Source organism: Falco biarmicus, chromosome 2, assembly GCF_023638135.1.
Source record: "Falco biarmicus isolate bFalBia1 chromosome 2, bFalBia1.pri, whole genome shotgun sequence".
NCBI lineage: Eukaryota > Metazoa > Chordata > Aves > Falconiformes > Falconidae > Falco > Falco biarmicus.
The window spans coordinates 26,446,421-26,467,059 of NC_079289.1; the positions used below are offsets into that span (position 1 = coordinate 26,446,421).

General features: G+C 36.7%; 1 protein-coding gene across 3 annotated transcripts in view; it reads left to right on the top strand.

The window, feature by feature from the left end:
• The window catches only part of NBEA (neurobeachin), a 510,074-nt gene that overhangs the window by 329,877 nt on the left and 159,558 nt on the right, over positions 1 to 20,639 (top strand). For 2 of the 3 annotated variants that reach the window (XM_056329057.1, XM_056329058.1), the window contains exon 40: positions 11,617 to 11,760. In XM_056329057.1, coding sequence (XP_056185032.1) covers positions 11,617 to 11,760 — 144 coding nt within the window. Of the gene's footprint in view, positions 1 to 11,616; positions 11,761 to 14,922; positions 14,962 to 20,639 lie in introns of all 3 variants that reach the window. The other variant, XM_056329059.1, reaches the window with a different exon arrangement.

Genomic DNA, 20,639 nt, shown 5'->3' on the forward strand with positions numbered 1-20,639 from the left:
TGCTTTTCTTGCCTCCTATTTTCTGTGATTTAAGACTCCATATTAAGGAGTAACAGCACTTTAAATCTTCTTTGGCTATAGTTAAAAGCACAAGATATTCCAGTTTTAGATTTTCTCCACACTTCTTATTCTTGATGTCTTCTTGACTGCAGGACTTCATTCTCCACTTTTTATAGGAGCAACTGGAAATATGTATCATTTATTAAGGGGGAAAGGTGTTTAATAACACAAAAAAAAATGAGTAAAGAAGTCAAAGCTGGACCAAACGGGTGTAAAAATGCAAGGTGAAGATCCATGTCTGCCTGTACGGAGGAAGGTGTTTTATGAAGGCCTGGCTAGGACAGCCTGCCAAGTGCATGGCTGGAATGCAGGGCCGTTATTTCAGCAGTGCTGCAAGCATTGCAGCCTACAATTAGGAGATCATAGTATAGATTTTAAAAGACTTTACACTCCCACTCTTTCTGACAGCCAGTAGGAGGCATGACAGGCTTTCAGGAAATGGGCTCAGGTTTCTGAGAGCCCCTGAGCTACATGCAAGGTAAAGATGGGTTAAGTGGACAGAGGCAGTGTGCAGGTATCTCTTCAATATAGGTGATTCCTTGTCTTTCACAAAGCAAATGGAATCGCTATGTATAGATTACAAAAACAAAGGAATTAGTTTTCAGAGACAATGTGTATTTTAATATACCTATTTTTACTCGTCTGTTTACATTGCACTACTTTACATATATCACAGAAAATCTATTTCTATTAGATCACATTGAAATTATCGTATAGGTTTTATGTAAATACCAAGATTTGTACACAAGAAACAAAGACTCATGTATATGTGCACTGGCTGTTCCATATTCCTACAAGTACAGTGAGTTCTTCAATACCACTTATGTGTTACTTGTTTTATAGTTTTATAGCTTTGAAACATGCACAAAAAGTACCAGTGCATGAAACAAACTGGAAGATTTTATGAGTTTCAGCATTATGCAAGGTACAGGCAGGGATGCAGAAACACCTAGTGAAAGCACTGTATTCAAAACCAAATATATTTTAAGGGAAAGTTCTCAAATATACCACTAACCAGTGTGACAAGGAAGACAACTTGTTAAGAATTCTATCGGCCAGCATTTTATGCATGTTTCCAGTTAGATATTTAATTTGGGGTTTCATATCATGTATGCTACATCATGACATGACTTTTTTCTTATCGTTATTATATGCCTAAAGAATATATCTCCCAGTATATTTTTGTAAAGCCCTGAACATTGTCTACAAGCTCAACTTGAGGATTTTATTGGCAGTTCTTTCACTATATAGCACAAGTCATTCAATGCCATGCCCTTAAAAAAGCTGATCATGTTGTCTAAATAGCATCTCAGCTCCAGTCTGAATGGAAAATAGTGTTGCTAGGACTTGCAAATTTAACATAAATGTAGAAATTTTGCAAGTATTCCTGCAGTTGCACAGAAGGTTTGCACTTTCTTGCAACCTTTGCAAAGCAGAATGAAAGACACACAGACCCCACATGGCAGCTTAACAGAAAGTGAAAGAAAATACTGCTTTCCTTTTTTCTTTACTGCTGACTGCTGCTAAGATTTCTGTGAGTTAGCTCTCCTTAATACACACAGGCTTTCTACCTGGGACAGTGATTGCCGTTCACCTATTTTAGAGACAAAATAATGAAAATCTTGTCAATTATCTCATTGAGCTGTTTTAATAATAGACCCTTAGAATCTGCTTTATCTCAATGACATCTTGTGTACTGCTACTGTTTCGCTTTTCTTTGCTAGACTGCATGAAACAAAGATGGTTTATGACTGCAGATATTTTTGTAAAAAAAAAACAAACAAACAAAACCAAACAAGACTAAAACTCTGTCACAAAACAGGCAAATAGCAAAGCTTGGATTTTAATTTGATAGATAATTGCTATCTAGATAATTTTGATAGAAACTTGCTATTTATAGATAATTTCTGTCTTGAAGGAGCTTATGCATTTACAGCAGCCTGGCCCAACAGAAGTGCTGTCTGTTGCTTCTAGAACATAGTCCCGTAGTAGCACTAAGAGTTAAACACAAATATCCCAACAAATGTCAGGGACACACTGCTGCTTCACAAATGTATATATCCTGTGGGTGCTGCCCTTTGTCTGGTGTTGCTATAGGCATTGATCTATGCAGAAATAGAAACAGTTCCTCCCACCAGTTACTGTTGCTGCTGAAGTGAAAATTATGTACGCCAGTTCTAAAGATGTGGTGATCTATGTGAAGATGAAATGAAATTTGCACAGAAAAGAAAGCAAACAGGGCAGCACACTGAACCAGTTGGAATTGCACAATAAAATACAATATAATGGAGACTAAATCTAGATATTCTAATGACATTATTATATTGACACTTTTATTATTTATATATATAACACGGACAATCCTTTTAAGAAACAGTTAAAGGAGACATTGTATCATGCATAGGAGATTTTGCCTGTGTAAAGACTGCATAAGATGTTCCTTCTGTTTATCTCAAAAGAGCAGAATGTCATTTGCAAAGATTACTATTCTAGAAAGCAAAAATCATTTCAGACGTATTGGCAAACGGGTCTCTCGAAGCACTGATCACAAGCTGTTGAGGCTTTCTTCTATAAATAAGTAGTCTCAATAGAGACTGAAATAGTTACCTAACTACTGAAATTACAATAGCTATTATAAAATAATTTTAAACTTACTTCCTACACCTTCATTCCCTGCACTAGAGAATGACTTTTTAGCTGTCCTATTATGTCTCTGTAAGGGGCTGTTTCTGAAGAGCTGGCCTTGTTTGGATCTGATAGCAAAAGTTTGTGTGGTGAGGGGCAAAACTGCCTTCTAGCAAAGACATAATTGCCCGTGCTTTGGCCACAGAGAGGCCGAATTCAAACTTAGAAGACAGACCACAATGCTACAGATATATCTTTCTTTTTAAAAATATTGGGCTTTGGATCAGTCTCATGGTTTGGAGGCTCTAATTTTTAAATGTCAGGTAAGGGTTAGAAATACTGGTGTGGAATAGCCCAGTACAGGAGGTGAGATCACATTTCTCACATGCCACTGCATTACCACTGGGCTGCTAGCGTATACCAAGTGTTTGTATTCCCAAAGAGCATTTCATTTCTTCCCGAGGCTTTATCATTATTAGCCTTTTCAATTATAATTTTTTTGTCAGCCGGAAGCAAAACTGAGGGTAGCATATGTGGGCACAGGTCCTCAGTATGGGGTGTGCCTCTTTAGATTCCAACAACTTTGATCCTGTCTTTAGGCTCTGCAAGCAGATAGAGTCAGAACATGGCTTTTCCTGAAGAATGTGTGCTTGGGTTAGGTATTTCAAACTCAGAACTAATCTAAAACTTTCCAGACATAATCCAGACCTGAATGTTAAGACATGACCTATTTTTCACTTATGTGTTATCGTAAGAAGATTTTATCAGATGCTATTTCAAAAGCATAGAATGCCTCATTTAGCAGATTTGTTTCATGATTTCATTACCCTGGCATACATATTTAAATTCAATCACCTTTTGTTTCTTACCTTATTAATTACATTTTGCTATTGAAATAGTTTGATTACCCTCTTCAGTGGCCTGTCTCAAGAAACCTTTGCTTACACGTGAATATTTTGAATTAAGAATAAATGTAATTCCTTTTTGCTGTCAAAACCAAATTGTGAAAATGCATTGCATGGCTTAGAAAATCAGTACACTCTATTAGCAGACCTGTCAATATAAAAAGTGCATTCCATTTCCACCTCTTGCTCTAATAACCTTTTCTATGTTACTCAGAGGCAGTTCACATAATCAGAGTATATTGTCAGCTTACTGGAGTTGGGGAAGCATGAAATGAAAATCGCGTTAATATTGATCCAATTCTCTTACTTGCAAGTGTCCTTGATGTCCTTTCCACTGAGCAATAACTGGTGGTGTGATGTAGTTATTTTCCTCTCAGCTATTACTGTACTTCTGTAAAATGGCTGGAAACACAGTTAGGAAAATTTTACTGCTCCTAATTATTTTTCTTGTGTATTATCTTTGCCTGTTTAAGTGCACAGCATATCAGAGAATTTGGTTTCTTTCTGCAATTTATCAACTACAGTATACACTGAGGGGCTGCATTTCAAACTGACAGGGATTTGTAAAGGTCATCAGTCATGAAATATGAATCCATTCTTGTGTGTACGAGTTACAGTGGCAAGCTACATCTTAATCCAAGTATAAACATTTGACTGTTTTAAGTTCCTGTGAGAAGGTTGTCTTCTGGTTCCAGTCAGAATGAAGACTGCTCTTCAGGAGCCTGAAATGCCTCGTAACATTTGCTGGACTGGCCATGTCTGACTCTGTCACCCACCCGCTGGCTCTTTAGAGCTGATGCTGAATCAGTGCAGGATCCTTTCTCGTAGGCTCACAACATCTGAAATCTCAAATAAATATAATGATAATACTGACAACTTCTAAAAATTAATTTTGTAACCACTCTGAGTCTCAGGTTTCCTATCTGTAAACTAAAAAAATAATGAATGTTCAACATGCTAACTTTATTTTTATGTACAACCTTTTATTTTAACGTACAACACTTTGACTTTAACTACAAGTATTTATTGTTTAAAAAGCCCTCACATGTTCATTTTGGCCTTGCCCATATTCTTAGTCTCCTTATTGGCACGGTTTATGTCAGTCTAATTTTTACAACGTTAAACATCTGAGAATTTTAAAGAGGAAAATGTACACAACAATAAAGTATTTATTTACAAATTACATAAAGAAGACTGGTCAGATATTAGGTATAAAAATTGGAGAAAAATGCATGGAATGTCTATGATTAAATTTTCAGGTATTTATCTATTATGGAAAACAAAAATGTGATTTGGTTTTACTTTTGGTGGAAGTAACTTCCAATACAAATGTATACAATTTTTAATTTCTATGCGATTGCCATAGTTTTTCTCCCTCATTTCTTCAAAGATCCTTAATAATGAAAATATGATTTAGATTTCTCTGGCTTCTATTAGATCTATTAAAACCAGCCTTCCTTTAATAACAGTTGCTTCTCTGATTCTCTGGGAAAACTAAATTATATGCCAGTCAAAGCTGCCAGTTCCAGAAACACATTGCAATTTAAATAACAACCCTGGCAGACACAGGTGGGAATAGTTCATCATGATATGCCAGCACTGGTCTGCTACTGAAAGCCAGAAAGCCAGTCTCTTCAGCAGGTCCAGGGGTACCTGATTCATGTTTCCCACCGAGTGAACTCAGTCCTAGGAGGGCTGGCTTTGTAGCCCAGTGGAAAGCTATTAGGCTGGGGTGGAGTGGTCGCCATGTCCATGGTTTAATCTTACGGAGTTTTGTAGAGGTCAGTTTACAGTCTCCCAAGCAGCTGCTCTCCATAACTGTGACTGCTGTGAGGGTCCCGGTCCTAATCAAGTTAGTAAAGATTAGCAATGAAAGCAGGGGTTTAAACTGGTAGTCTATATAAAGCAGGAAGATTATCTAGCAAAACCTTTTTCTAAGCATTTTCAACTACTAATGATGTTGAAAGAATGAAAAAGGTAGATAACAACGTTGCATTTTAATGCTGTGCACACATAAGCTTGGTTCTTCCTGGAAAAGTTGGTTTGTACAATAAACAAAAAATCTCACCCAAGAAAAAGCTTAGTTCTTTTGAACTGTATTAACAACTTATATTTTAGCTGTGATATAATTTCATGTTTCACATCATGACCTATCAGGTAGCCTCTTGTGAGAAACTATTTCTGAATTCCTTTATTTAATAAAATATTTAAAACTACTGTATGCGATTAAAATTCTGCAACAAAAGCAGCGTTCAACAGAGCAGTACATACCAGTGATCTGTAAGGAGAAAAAAGCAACATTACCCTTAAAAGCTTCTGAGGAAAGCTAAGCTTCACAAAAACTGTACTTTAGCTGCTATAAAAGAGAGTTTTTAATTAAATGCAGCATTTTACTGTAAAGAGAACAGACTTTACTTATGTCAAAATGTTCCTTTAGAAGCCACATAAAACTGTAAAAGACAATATAAGAAAAAGGTTTCTTATAGAAAAGAAGAACACCATCCCATGAAGCAGATTTCCAGATGTTTGGAAACATTAGAATTTCCTGTCAGTATATTTAGGTAACATTAAAATGAGGTTAACTTTCCATTCTGCCATCTCTCTTCAAAGATCAAAGAGCACTCACTGCATAAATTGCCTTATCGGTAATTCGTTGAAGTAAACTATGGAAACAACTTTATAAGAAGCAGTAGTCTCCTTTTGTTGGTTACAGCATTACCAAGCAAACTTTTCTTAAAATTAACCATATTTAAACTTCACTTTAAACTAAATACAGAGAGAAAAAAAATTAAAACGCTGTATTTGAACATATAATAAATGAATAGAAGAGAGAACATATATCATAGTAATTAGTGTAAAGTCTAATAAAATAAGTGTACATAAACATAAATACAATAAAAAATATGTTGTGTTTGTACTGCTAATTTTAAAATTTTATTTAGGGACAATTTTTGTGGGTCGGGGCACTTAAAGTGCCTTTGAAATTTAGATTGCATGCCTAGAACCTGTTGGGACCTACAGAACCCAACAGGGTATTTATTGATTTAATTGAAAATAGAGAGGCAAAAACTCCAATGTTGCAATAACAGTAACCCCCCAATTGTTTAAATATTGCCGGTATTAAATACTTCTAGAGCTGTAGCTGCAAAATAACATGAGATTCTCCTGTTCTTTGGAAATTATTAGGGGTTTGTGGGGGTTTGGTATGGGCTTTTTTTGTCTGCTTAATTTCTGTTTAAGGAAAAGTAATACTACTGGAAGACTGAATAGTAAATCCTTGGCAGTACTGTACAAGTTTACTGTGCAGCTCATATAACCTTTCAGACATATAAAAAACACAGGTATTGTAGAGGAGTGGTCGTTGGTTTCTTTAATTTTTTTTAAGAGGAGCTCTTTTCAGTTGTCCTGAAGCTACTGTAGGAATCTATTTATTAATGTGCACATATAAAAAAATTATCAAGGTTATAACAGCTTAAACAAAAGATGGATTTTTTGAAAAATAGTTTATCTAGTCTTATACATACATTCCTTGAAACATCTTTAAGACAGAGCCTTCAAGTTTCAAGAAATTAAGGCACCAACTTCAGCTGGACTGCTGTGTGAGCTGGGTGACTTACAACTTTTAACTTCTTTGCAAAATGTAGTTTTAGGAAATACTTGGCTGCTTATTTCAAGGCTTCTTTCCAAATATCAGTCTAGAAAAATATCCCTTAAGAAGGAGTTTGTTAAGGACAAGAACTGATAGCATCTCCCAGTTCCAGTTCTGTGCACCCCAATGTCAAAATGTTGCTTTCTTGAAATTTTATCTGGTTTCCTTTTAATTGTTGCCTATCTTAGTGAATTTGAAACATTTTCTAATTACACTTAGGAACGGATATTAATACAATTCCTTATTGTGTCTTTAAAATACAGTCTCCCTGTGTCCTAAAAAAAGTTTTAAATGACATATCTGGAAATAGATTTCATTTCATAGTAATTTTGCTGGGGCTTTAAAAAAATAATTTGAGGTTTGAGTTTTTTTCAAATGCACTGAAATATCAAGTATTCATTTATTCATCTCTCCTTTCTATATCATTGTTAACAATACTCGACATAGTTTTATGTCATATAATTTTTTATTCAGTTTGTTGTCTCATTTTAAAGAGACAAGTTCGTTTTCTTTTTACTCATTTGAGGAGGTTCTCTTATTTTAAAACCTTTTTGAAGTTCTCTTGAAATATAAAAATGGAACATCTGTGACGTGACAGATCTGTTTTGAACATATTTCACATTTCAGGATCCAAGGAGATCTGGTGGTCTGTGGTATTCGCTTGTTAATTTCTTGATGAATGGGTAGAAAGGCCACGAAGTGCACTCAGTGCAGCACGTCCTCTGAAGATAGATGATCTCAAATAAATTCTATTCCCAATCAGTTTTTGATTTGTTAGGTGTTAAACCATTTCTTTGTAAGGACAGTGTTTACAAGCCTTGTAATGAGACAGCCCTGTGAGACCTTACTCTTCTTGCTGTAATTTTGATAAATGGAACTCTAATTCATAAAGGATATAGTGATTGAAGGGCAACTCCAGGTCTCGTACACTTTCATTTAGATAAATGTTTGGTACAGTACAGCAAAACTGAGGTGCGCTCAACAAAGTGATAAATTTAAACAACAGCCAAACCAGAACTTTTTTCCATCGAAACAAAGAGGCGCCATTTACTATATTTCTTTTAGATAAATGTATGTTTAATACTATAAAACAGTATGGCTTTTAGAAACATTTGTCTTGTTGCTAAGCTCCAAATTTGCCAAACTTATTTAATGCTTTCTACTCTACCATGTTTCTTACATCGGTGTCTGGCAATATTTCTGCAATCTGGTAACTGGAACCCTCATCACAAGGGGTTTAAAATACACTAAATTTTAGGTTCTTCTGATGCACTTTGATTGTTAGTAATAATTTCAGACCTGGAACTTTTTTTCTTGTAATTTTAAAAATGTGTCTTCATGCATAAATAATTTTAAAGGATTGTCACTGATCTAACCAGTTAGTACAGAAATGGTTGACTGATTATTCCAAATTAGTACTTTTGAAGTAATTTATTTGAAGATTATCACGTTTTATAAAAACTCAGAAACTTTTGTAACACTCACTAGAACTACCAAAAACGAAGAGAACAATATTTTCATGCTTCCTTCCTCCATCATGTTAGATCATCTCAGGCTGAATCTCCTTCAACTTCAAATGCTTCACAGCAGGAGCTATTATTTGTGTCAAGTGATGCTAAACTCCCTTGCAGTAAACACAAGTGTAACAAGATCCTGATCTAGTGATTAAATACTCAGGACAATTCTGAATTGGTAAAACTGAAGATCTGTTACAACACATAACTCCTTTGTGTTTTTCTAAACTTCTACAATTCCTACTCCTTTTTGTGACTTAGGAAAAAAAAAAAAAGAAAAACTAAAAACAAACACACAAACCAAACAAAAAAAACCCAAACCCTGGACATAATACTGAAAACTTTCCCACCCGTTAGTTACTTGATTCAATTTTAAATTGGGTAAATAATTACAGTTATTTGCACTAAGTAGTAACCTATGCAAGTGAGGTGATGATCACAGCCTAATAACTGAGCACAGCAAAATACAGTGTATTTTATATATAAATATATATATATATATTTTGACATTGGTGTTGTCTAATCGCTATTAGTATCAGTATGGTCCTAATGGAAAAAGCAACAAACAGGAAGACTAGAGCTGCTGTCCTTAATTTTGGGCTTGGTGAAAAAAATGCAGGGGTTTTGTTTGTTTGTTTGTCTTTACCTGCTCTGTAGTTTCGGAAATAGCAATTGGGATAATAGCAATAGTATAAAAAAGGTTAATTTTAGGCAATGTAAAACATGAGATTGTCTCAGCCTGTGGTAGAGTCCAGTATCAAGTGGCATGCTAACAGTGATCTTCAGAGTAAACACACTTACAGAAAAATATGCCTCGAGCACTTTTATTTATATGGTGTGACTCTCCTGTGCACAAACTAATTAAAAGGCTCATATAAGAGTAGGAGATAAAATCCTAACACCTTCCCTACTGTTTGTAATAACAAAACTACCTGGCAGAAGTTCCATTCCATGCATCTATCTTCACTAACCTGTCTGCTTACTATATTCCTCTTAGTTCTCCTTGTATTCATGTGAGGCTGTGAGTCTTACTGGGCTTTACCTCATCATTTTACATCTGCCATAATAGTATTCATCATGTTGTACGTTCAGGCAGTGTGGGCAGCAAGTTGCCCATGAGCCAGCAGTGTGCCCTGGTGGCCAGGAAGGCCGGTGGGACCCTGGGGTGCATCAGGAGGAGCGTGGCCAGCAGGTGGAGGAAGGTTCTCCTGCCCCTCTGCTCTGCCCTGGTGAGGCCACATCTGGAGTGCTGTGTCCAGTACTGGGCTCCCCAGTTCAAGAGGGACAGGGAACTACTGGAGAGGGCCCAGTGGAGGGCTGCAAAGATGATGAGGGAACTGGAACATCTCCCTGATGAGGAAAGGCTGAGAGAGCTGGGCCTGTGTAGCCTGGAGAACACTGAGAGGGGACCTTATCAATGTCTGCAAATACCTTAAGGGCAAGTGTCAGGAGATGGGGCCAGGCTCTTTTCAGTAGTGCCAAGTAACAGGACAAGGGGCAACAGGCACAAACTGTAACATATGTGTTCCTTCTGAATATGAGAAAGAACTTTACTGTCAGGGTGACAGAGCACTGGAAGAGGCTGCCCAGAGAGGCTGTGGAGTCTCCTTCTCTGGAGACATTCAAAACCTGCCTGGATGTGACTCTTTGTAACCTGCTCTAGGAGAACCTACTTTAGCAGGGGGTTGGACCAGATGGTCTTCAGAGGTCCCTTCCAATTCTGACCATTCTGTGATGACAAACAAAATCCACACATACCTGATTTTGCTCAGATTTCACCCATCATTCTGTAGGTTACTAGGAAGAAAATTTCCAAATTATCCTATAGAAAGGAGAGATTGCATTTGAGTTTCATTTCTCTGGCAGAACCAGAGGTACCCAGATCCTGTATGGTCCAAGGTGAAGATGCAGAGTTTTCTGTTTAGAAAAAAAATAGAAAGCTTTCTTGCCTAAGGCTACTATGAGTCTGTAGTACTGAAAATAGAACTGATGACCTCTCCCCAGCTAAGAAACAAATACCATGGCAATGTCAAAACAGTAACATTAAAGTTATTTATGATATGAAAGCTACTTATGATTCTATCATTTGACCACACTATGATTAATATTTTACATCATGCAAATTAACCCTGGCAAGCATTGGTTGGACCTTCTCAAAGTGTAAGAAGGGGTTATCTCCTGCTGTAAGGAACCATCAGTCTGAATAGAAAAAGTTGGTTGTAGGCAAGAAGGAGGGTGAGACTTACCTGTGAAGCCCTTTGAGGTAATTGGCACATGTCTATATACCAACATTTTTATTGTGCACCTTAGAAACACACACAGAGATGCACACCAAAATTCCCTTACTGTGCTTGTCTTTTTTCAGTCTTTTCTGAATCTCTGCATAGGCTACCTTGTTGTTACTGTATATTGAGATAACCTATATCCTATTCACCACCCTGTCCCCCCCAATCTCTAAAACAAAAATCATGACAGATTTTGAATTCCTAAAAACAGCTTCTTTATTTAGAGTAGGTGGTTTGAGCTCTCAAAGGTCAATCAGAGTCAGGACACCAAAAACGCTAGAGAAACTCCTTGCTGAATTTCTTGCAGGTATAAAATTAATGGAACAAATTGAACATAAAGTAAATGGCAATTATTAAAAGCAGGAGAGTCTTTGTGAAAAAATTCGTATTTTATTCAAGATATATTTTGAAAGATAGAATAAGGCTGCTTATTTTGTAAATTTTGATAAAGTTTTAGAAAATGTTCTTTCCCTTTATCAATAAAAAAGATCTATACTGTATTTTTTTACTACTTGACTAGTTGTTTTATATTTAAAAAATTATTCAGCTAAATTCACAGCATTTCCAACTTTTTTTAGGCACCGAAGAGGATGTAGTGAAGTCAAAGAAGACTTTCCGAAGTCAAGCTGTGGTAAATCAGAACGCAGAAACAGAGCTTATGCTGGAAGGAGATGATGATGCTGTTAGCCTGCTCCAAGAGAAAGAGATTGACAACCTTGCAGGTAATTATACTTTTCATCACAACTAAGATATGAGCCAAAAGGCTCTTTTAAACTTGTTAGTTCATAACCTTTGTGGTTGGTGTCTTAATATTGACAGCTAAGCATACAATTACAGTGCGAATAGATTCTTTGTGTTCTAGATTTAATATGATGCCCTACTTCTGTGAACTACAGGAATTTGATTGCAAAGCATGTGCCTATTGCACAGTCTTTCAGCAGAGATGCAATAAATAGCAATACCTCAAAGTACTTTTATTGCTGCCTGTGATGACTTGTTGAAAATTCTGTAAAATCACTGTGGAGTGTCTCTATTTTTTATTATTATTATTGTTGTTGTTGTTGTTGTTAAAATGGAAAAGAGTACTAATTCCACAACTCAGGGTTTTGCGAGTCAGCATGCGGTTGTGTGCCATGACCTGATCCCAAGTGCCACACAGCTTGTGGAGAGACACGTGTGCTCCTGCTGGCACCCACTTCTCTCAGTGATGGAGTTAGGGGGGATCTGCAGTATCTCAACCCATCTGTCACAGCCAGGGAAAAAGTTGCCTGTTGTAAACAAGGGAATGAGACTGTAACCCAGCTGTGAACTTTGTTAGTTAGCATACGAGCTGGGAATGAATCCTCTGTGAATATGTACCTGAGAGCTTTTGTAGACCTTTCTCCCTGGCTGAAGGTATGCAGTGAGGTCTCACTTTTATCCACCTTCTAGCAGATTCTGTTACAGCTCTGTCTTGAGCCAATACTACCTTTCCTGGGAAAGTAGTCTGGAAAGAAAGGCATGTTGAAAGTTGAAAATGCACTCTTCTCTCAGATGAGATAAAAATGTGAGAACTGTGAAATGCAGTATAACATTTTTAGGTTAATTTACTTAGGAAAATCTTTAATAAACTACTCCACTAAGGGGTAGTTTTGTGGTGTCTCAGGATTTTTTCTGCATAACTGAATGTTTAAAATAGCTATCTTTGCTCCTGCATTTTCCTCTGATGCCATAGTTGAAATTTGTAGCAAAGATCATAAATGGATGGTAAAAAAAAAAAGTCAAAGCAAAACAAAAAATAAACAAATGGGGGAAAAAATAAACAAATGGAAAAAAAACCAAAAAACTCCTACATGGAAGTTAGTCTCACACTTTGAAACTAAAGCACAGCAGAGCAGGGGAAGTAAATGCTTTTGTTTGGGAGTAACCTTCAGTACATGATTATCACAGTTGATACGTCAATCTGCTTGCTTTCTCAATCTGCAGCTAGCCATTGCTGAGACACTGTTGTCTTAAGCCAATAAAACAGCGCATCAAGCAGGATGATTAGTGCAATAATTTGATCAATGTCCCTTTCTGCTTTAGAAGGAAAACTTGGTGCTGCATTGGCTAAGTTCTTAGATATAAGAACAATACTTCCAACCAAATATGTATACACTAGCTGTAGTTCAAAGGCTGCAGTGTGCATTTACACTGAAATATTAATTAGAACTGCAAAGTGGACACGCAGAATTCTTGCCCAGTCTGGAAAATCTCAGTCAGCTATGAAGTTCTTATATATGCCCCAACACTGCCATTTCGTTCAAACACACTGATGCAGTACAACCCCTATAGCTACATCCCTCTGCAAAAAACTGGTATTTCAATGCATCCTTAAGTATTAATGTGCAATGTAGCTTATTACTAGAGATCACTACATATATGCTATCCTGTTCTCCTTCAGGACATGGCACAGTAATTCTAGTCCTCTGCTTTTAAAGTTTATAGAAATTTGGAGATATTGTATTAGGAAAACAGAAATTACAGAAACTGAAACAAATCAACTTTTGAAATATTGACAGGACGTCTGTCCTAACAGAATTAGCCTTTGTGCTCCCTACCAACACTAACAAAGCAAGCAGGGTGCCTCCAAGGGTGGTGAGATGATGTGCTAATGCTTCTATATGTGTACCAAAACCTGCAAACCTGTCAAAAAGAACCCACATTCCACTACCTCATTTTTACTATTAGATTAACTGCAGCCTTTGCTACTCGACTCTTGCTCATTTTTGGAGATGAAATGCTTTTGAGAGTTAATGGTCACACATGGTATCGTATGTGTCTTTTGTAAATTTTACCCATTGCTGAAAAAACCAGTCCCTCCATGCCCTCTGTTTTGCTGCATGATTTTGCATATAATGGTATCAAGGTTTTCCACAGTTTTCAGAATATACAATGTGACTCTGAAACTTGGGTCGAATAACTGAAATCATGAAAAGCAGTAGGCAAGGGAGGTGGGTTTTATGCTTAAGATGGTTAGAACCACCTCTGACAGCTTTGAAGAGCAGGTTCGAATACAGCTACACTGTAGGCTAAAGAGTTAGATGGGTTCAGTGTATGTGAACTGGAAATCTTTGAGATATATCAAGTTATGGTATATCACAGCATCATTTATATCTAGTTACTGTTCATAGAGGAATAACACATAGGAATTTCTATATTCAGATATGCCTCCAATTTAACTTTAAAGCTAAAATCAATTTAAACCTGGTTTACAATGATGTGGGTTGTCTCAGCAAGGGATAGGAATTAAACAAAATCATTATAAAACAGGTTTCAATTGATTTAAGATCGTCCACATTTAACTAAAACAATTAAACATAGTTTATTCCATGAAACTGAGGCACGTTTTAGAAAGATGAGGCCTTAGGTTTTAGAAAGTTTTTAACTAAGAGAATATAAATGTTACAATATTTTGATTTGTGAAGTTAAAACTAAAAAAAAGGAAAGCTTGAAACAGATTGAGACTGTTCGTACAAAGTTATCTGTACATACCTTTTGTTCCAGAGACTCTTTATAGTTTTTCATCAACCATGTGGCACAAATCAATGCAAAGTTCACTTTGATAAATTACATATGGGATGGAGAATTTTTAAATAATTATAGTCTGAATATTTTATTATATAATCTTAGTATTCCATATGTTGCAATGGCAGTTGGTCAGATTTCATTATATTAAGTAGCATTTTAGTAAAATATAAAAATCAGATTCCATGTTATTATGTCTTAGAATTATGACTTTTAAGTCTGCATCGAGATTTTTAACTAAAGCAGTACTTTAACTGTCTTACAGTATGAGTTATCAAAAGATGTTGTTCTTGTTTTAGCATTTATGTATTAAAGTATTTTAAATTTTTCTGTTTCAGTTTTAGCTCCTTTTCTTCCCAGACTGTTCACTTCAAGAGGCAAGTCACATCTCTGTTAGAACTAATGATTGAGATAGACCAGTCAATTTTGTTTTCTAATATATTGTGAATCTGTGGTTCATACAATCAAATCCACTGTAGTGAGTTAATATTACTAACTTTTTCCTTTTTCTTTTCCTTTTCTATTTTCTAATGCTACAGTAAGGCTCTTAAATACTTACATTTTCTCTTAAGAACCTGAGAATGCAAATTCACTAACAGTTTGTCTTCTGCTTAGTAGGTGATTTTTTCAAAATGAAAAATATGTGGATCTATTCTAATATTGTAAGCTGGCATTCTCAAAAGGAAATATGTTTTAACAGATAATTAATACTCTTTCACGAAACTTTTTTTATTTCAAAGCACCACTTGCTCTAAAATAGGTCATTAAAAAAAAAAAAAAAAAAGGCAAACACCAGAATAAATGTTGAACCACTCAGGTTTTATGAATTTTACATTTTAGAAATATGTTCTCTTCCCTTTGTTGTGAAGTTGCAGTTGACTTGATGAGAATTGTTTGTGCACATCTGAAAGCAGATTTTAGCCTTAATGACATTTTTGAAAGATACATGTTCTGTAACTGGAGCACATTTCAGCTATTTTGTCATGTGGCTGGTGGCAACAACAAATAGGTCCCAGCTAATCAAAGTATCCCTGACAAAGTCTTTTACTGCTCTCTAAAGAGCAGTTTCTAGAAAGAAAAAGGAAACAAAGATAGGAGGATATAAGGCTTTGGGTTATTTTAGGAAAACAAAAGGCTTTGGCAGGCATCTGTCTGGTTATTTGCCTGGGCTCAGTCAACTCAGAATCTGACATCCCATAAGCCATGGTGAATTACAGCCTCACAACAGTCTTGCAAGAATAAATACATGTTATTCACTCCATTGTACGAGGAGACTGAGCATCTCATCCAAATAAACCCAAGGAAAGCACCTAACTGCCTTTAATGCATCTTACTCTTAACATATCTTAACCTTCACTACAAATCTTCTGTTCTTCTTGTACATCTGTCCCTAGGTGGAAGGAAACCTAGGAAACAATGCAAATGTGCCAGGACGGTGTGAGTGAGACACAGCAGCCCAGCACTGCCCTAACTTTTACCAACTCTGAACTTCAGCATAGAGATATTTCTAGAAAGCAGCATTGCTACTACTAAACAAGGCTGACCTTCCATCCAAGCCAGCATGGGTGGCTATTCCACATTGGCTTGAGGATTAAATGTGATAAGCCCTCTATCCAGACTTCTTGGTAGTGTGCTGAGTGTATTGACTTACTGCCCTGTGCGAGGTCATGAGGATTTGACAGCTTGTATTATTATTAATGAGATATAAGACCTTTCACTTCCAGGTCATGTTTGAAGTCCAGACAAGACTGGTGGTAACCAAACACTATCAACATCTGTTTTGTGGCCTATGCAAAGTAAGCCTTTAGTCTCATTTCAGACAAACTAACAGAAATCAATACAATTTTCAGCAATTTTGAATTGAAAAAAACATTTGACATTGTCATTAGTGGAAATTGGAATAGTGCCAAAAGTTCTACTACTACACAGATTTACAGTTAAAACTGTGTAACAGTACCAAAATAATAATAATAAAAAGTAAATAATTTAGCCCTAAGGGAAACTTTCTATTCCAGATTCAAACAAAGGAGTCATTTACACTTTTGAAATTATTTTGAAGCCTTGCACAGGGCCAGATGCAGTAATTAAAACACTAAACACACCAAGGAATTGCATCTACATCCACAAAAAGGTCACAAAATAAGTATTTGGGATGGAAAATTTAAATATGATTTACTCATCTTTTTAAATATAGAATGCATTTAATATTTATACATATACACATTTAGTTACAGTAATATTTCTTATTATGAAAATCTGACACTGAATTTTCTTTACAAGAGTTGACCAGTGTAAAACAATCTCTGATAAACAAAGCTGGTCGGTACTTTTTCTCTACCTATTTTTAAGGAGTAATGGAGGGGCATCTTTTCTTGTTTTTTCTTCTGTTGTCATCTCAAAATTATTTTAAAGTATGTAAGATCATTTCTATTGTTTTTGTTAATGGAGTTGGACAAACAGTAGATTTTCTTAATTAAAGAAAAGAACAATAAATTGGGCCTCTACTGAGAAGACAGATTTTCAAATTATTAGGTTTTGCAGGCAAAACCCCCATCATTTATTTGGGGCCAACCAGAGAAAGTTGTGCTGCATTATTTGCTGTCAGAGTAATGGATTCAAAGAAAGGACCCAATAGCACATTATGTTGTCTCCAGCAGCAACCAAAGCCTACCCTGCAGGTGTTGAAGGAATATCTTCATCCCTGTCAACTCCTGGAGAGCAAGGCATGACAGTGGTTCCAAGAGTGGTCCCGTCTTCACCCTCCAACCTTTCTCCTCCCTCCCTGGTGGGTCCTCTTCTGTGAGGCTGGGAGAGCCCTGCTGCCCATCACACGCTCTCCTTCTACTGCAGCAGCTGCCATCCCTCCACCAGTGACTCTGATGGGCTGGGGGGGTCCCAGAGGTCAGAAAGGAGCAACCACAGGGGAAGCTCAGGAAGGACTGTAGCAAGTATGCAGTGATGCTTCCTAATAATTCTCTCCCAGACTCCAACAGCTTGTACCTCTGAGGCTTCCAGAGTCAGAGGTAGTAGTTATTCTCCTTCTTTCCCCCCAGCCCTATTTTTTCTCTCTCTCTCCTCTCTCTTGCATTTTCTTTCACTTTTTCTCTCTGTTTGGAGGTGTCTAAAGTACCTTAAGCTTTTCCATCTCTTATATTTTTTCTTTAAGAAAGTATGTATGTATACGTGCACACACAAATACATCAGTTAAATAACGAATATCAATTTCATTAGAAAACACTAAAAAAAGTCAATATTTCTCCTAGTTTTTCAGGCTTCTCAATGGAAACTATTCACTGAATTCAGCATGTACTACTGAATAATTTTCTCCCCTCAAACTCCATTTTTCTTCCAAATTAGAGTTCGAGATAGGAATTCCGTTGCGGGGGTTGCTTATTTAGGGAAGGGACCGGAATGTGGAAGAATAGTCATTCTTTTTCCCTTTTTATGGTAGACACATAACCACACAAGCCTTGTACTTCCAAACAAGGAAATTTAATTCAACCAGATTTCCATAGTTTCTGCTTATTATATATTCAGCTTTTGATCCTCAAGTCTAAGTATAAAAAAGAAAAACATATTTGTATGAGTTTAATTTAGAGTATAGATTCAGGCATAAACTGGAAACAGTTATACTTTTGATATGCAGTTGGCTTTCACACTAAAAACAAAAAAAAAGCCCCACAGTTTCTATAACATACTATTTTTAGATGTCTCAGTGTTTATTCTAATCATTCTTTCTACATTACTGTCCAAAATAGCTTAGTATTTTATAAGTTGGTTGACAGTCACATATGATAAGATTTGAAGAGCCCGTCTGTTTGCACCTTATTGCACCCCACTCTAAGTCTGAGCATCTTCAACTTTCAAAATGGCAGCTGGATTTCCTGCTTTCCAAGCTTTAAAATTAAATCAATTCAAACTTTGTTCTTTTGCATTTATGAACGGCTCTGAGAGTGCTTCACGTGCTTTTACTGTCCACTCATATCAGCCTATTTAATTTATATTTATTTTCCATAACTTGCAAAACTTTTTACTTGAAAACTCCAAGGCTGTGCAATGGAGCCTATGACTGAACACTTGCCTAGTGCACAGGTCTGCAGCTTCTCCCTGGTCCCAAGGTACCACACCCTGGATGGAACTGGTTAGCTTATCAAAGGTCAAGCTGATGAGCTATTTGATGTATAGGACAGAGACTGCAGAAAAAAAGGCCTATATGTAAGCAGCCAGGATCCACTATTCTGCACCTTATTTCACCTTCACTATGCAATTGATTCCCATGTAAAAATCTCTGTCATCGTAGTAAGAACATATAGGGACAGACCTACATATGTAAGCGGCAGGAAGGTATCCAGAACTGTATTAACAGTCCCTATATTTAAAGTGAGCACTTTTGTTGACCTATGGACAGGATTTGGGGTTTTTTTTGCTTTTTTGGTGTGTTTTTTTTCCACCAGTGTTAACAGAAGCAAGCTGAAAAATCAATCAGGGGGACAGTTTGGTTAGTCCTGGGTTTATTAGCCAGAAATTGTACAAGAGGCAGCCTAACCCAGTACATTTGGACAGTCCCCACTGGTAGCCTGTTATGTGAGTGCTTTTAGTTTGGCTTTCTAAAGAAATGAGTTTTCTATGAACATCCTCTGTCAGCCTCTATCTTTATAACTTCTGATCCTGGAAGCCATTTTGAACAAACTTTAACAAGTTTGTTATTTCAGAAGCAATAAAATTCCTGCAATGAAATCAGGTTGTTAAGGAAAAAAGCCTGTACAACACAGCCTGCCACATCAGTTCTCCTTTTGTTAGGTACCAGAGAGTATTTGTGGGAGAGTCTTCAGAAGTTCCCTAACTGTGGGAAAGCAAAATATGCAGTCAACCAGCAGACACAGTTACACTAGAAAACATTCTGTATTGGTTCTGGTGGTGTTTTGAGATACTTAATTTTCAAGTTACAACTATTGCATCTTAGATGATTCTTCCAAATATACCTAGCAAGTCATATGCTGATTCAACAACTTACTTCATTTTTCCCACACACCTACAGGAGTAACTAACCAAATAAGTGAACTTTAAAATATCCAAGCTATCTGAACATAACACTTCCCTTCACTATGGTCTCAAGAAGCGTAAGGCTTACAGTTTATCCTGAAGAGCTTTTCCAGAATGGAGACTAGCAGAAATGAAAGCTGAGGGTTCACATCTTTCATTTCGTTTCTAATCAATTGAACTCTTTTGGCATGACAAGGTACACAAAGCTGGACTGTATAAGATACCTGTCAAGTTTGGTTCATTCAGAGTGGCAACTGGGATGTGATCCCTTGTGTTCCTGACTCATTACAATGAGTTCCTGTTTCAGCGGGATACTGCTATAGCAGGATGCTCTCTCCACTTTATCCTTTCTTCTTCTCACATTAGATATGCTTTTCTAAGTTGTGTTTTTTCTGTTACGTTTGATTAAATAGACAGCTATAGTGGCTCCCTCAGAGAGAAAAAACTGTCGCTTATGTGAGCAGGTTCAGCATCACTTAGGTTGAAAAAAAGTACCTTAAATTTTACCTGAAAATTAGGAGGAAGCTAGTGCAGGTCATAGTGCTTTAGTGTAGCATACTCGCATCTGGATGCACTGCTTAATAATCAAGTTCTTTGTTTCTTAACCAGTTTAAATTACTCAGTCCTTCCAAGGTATAGCTTCAGGCAGAGCACACTGTACGTATCTAATTTTGAAGTGCCAAATGTATGCATTGCAGTAGTGAGGTCCCTATCCCAAATATTTAAGTTTCTGGCCAGCTGTAAATCATTAAGGGGAGTCTTGATTATTATTAATACCTGATCATCTGCCAGGTTGGTGCTCAAACATGTCCTGGAACAATACTAAACCCACATAAGCCACTTAGAGCTTGAGCACAGTTCAGAGGTCCTCATGTAGCCACAGAGCTTTACCTGCAGAGGGGGGCAAAAGTTTGTTTTCCAAGTTGCTTTAGGCTGTTAGACACACAGCTAATTGTTCTGTGGGACCTTCTGTGAGAAGACACCTAGTAAGATTGACTTTGTTATGGTGTTG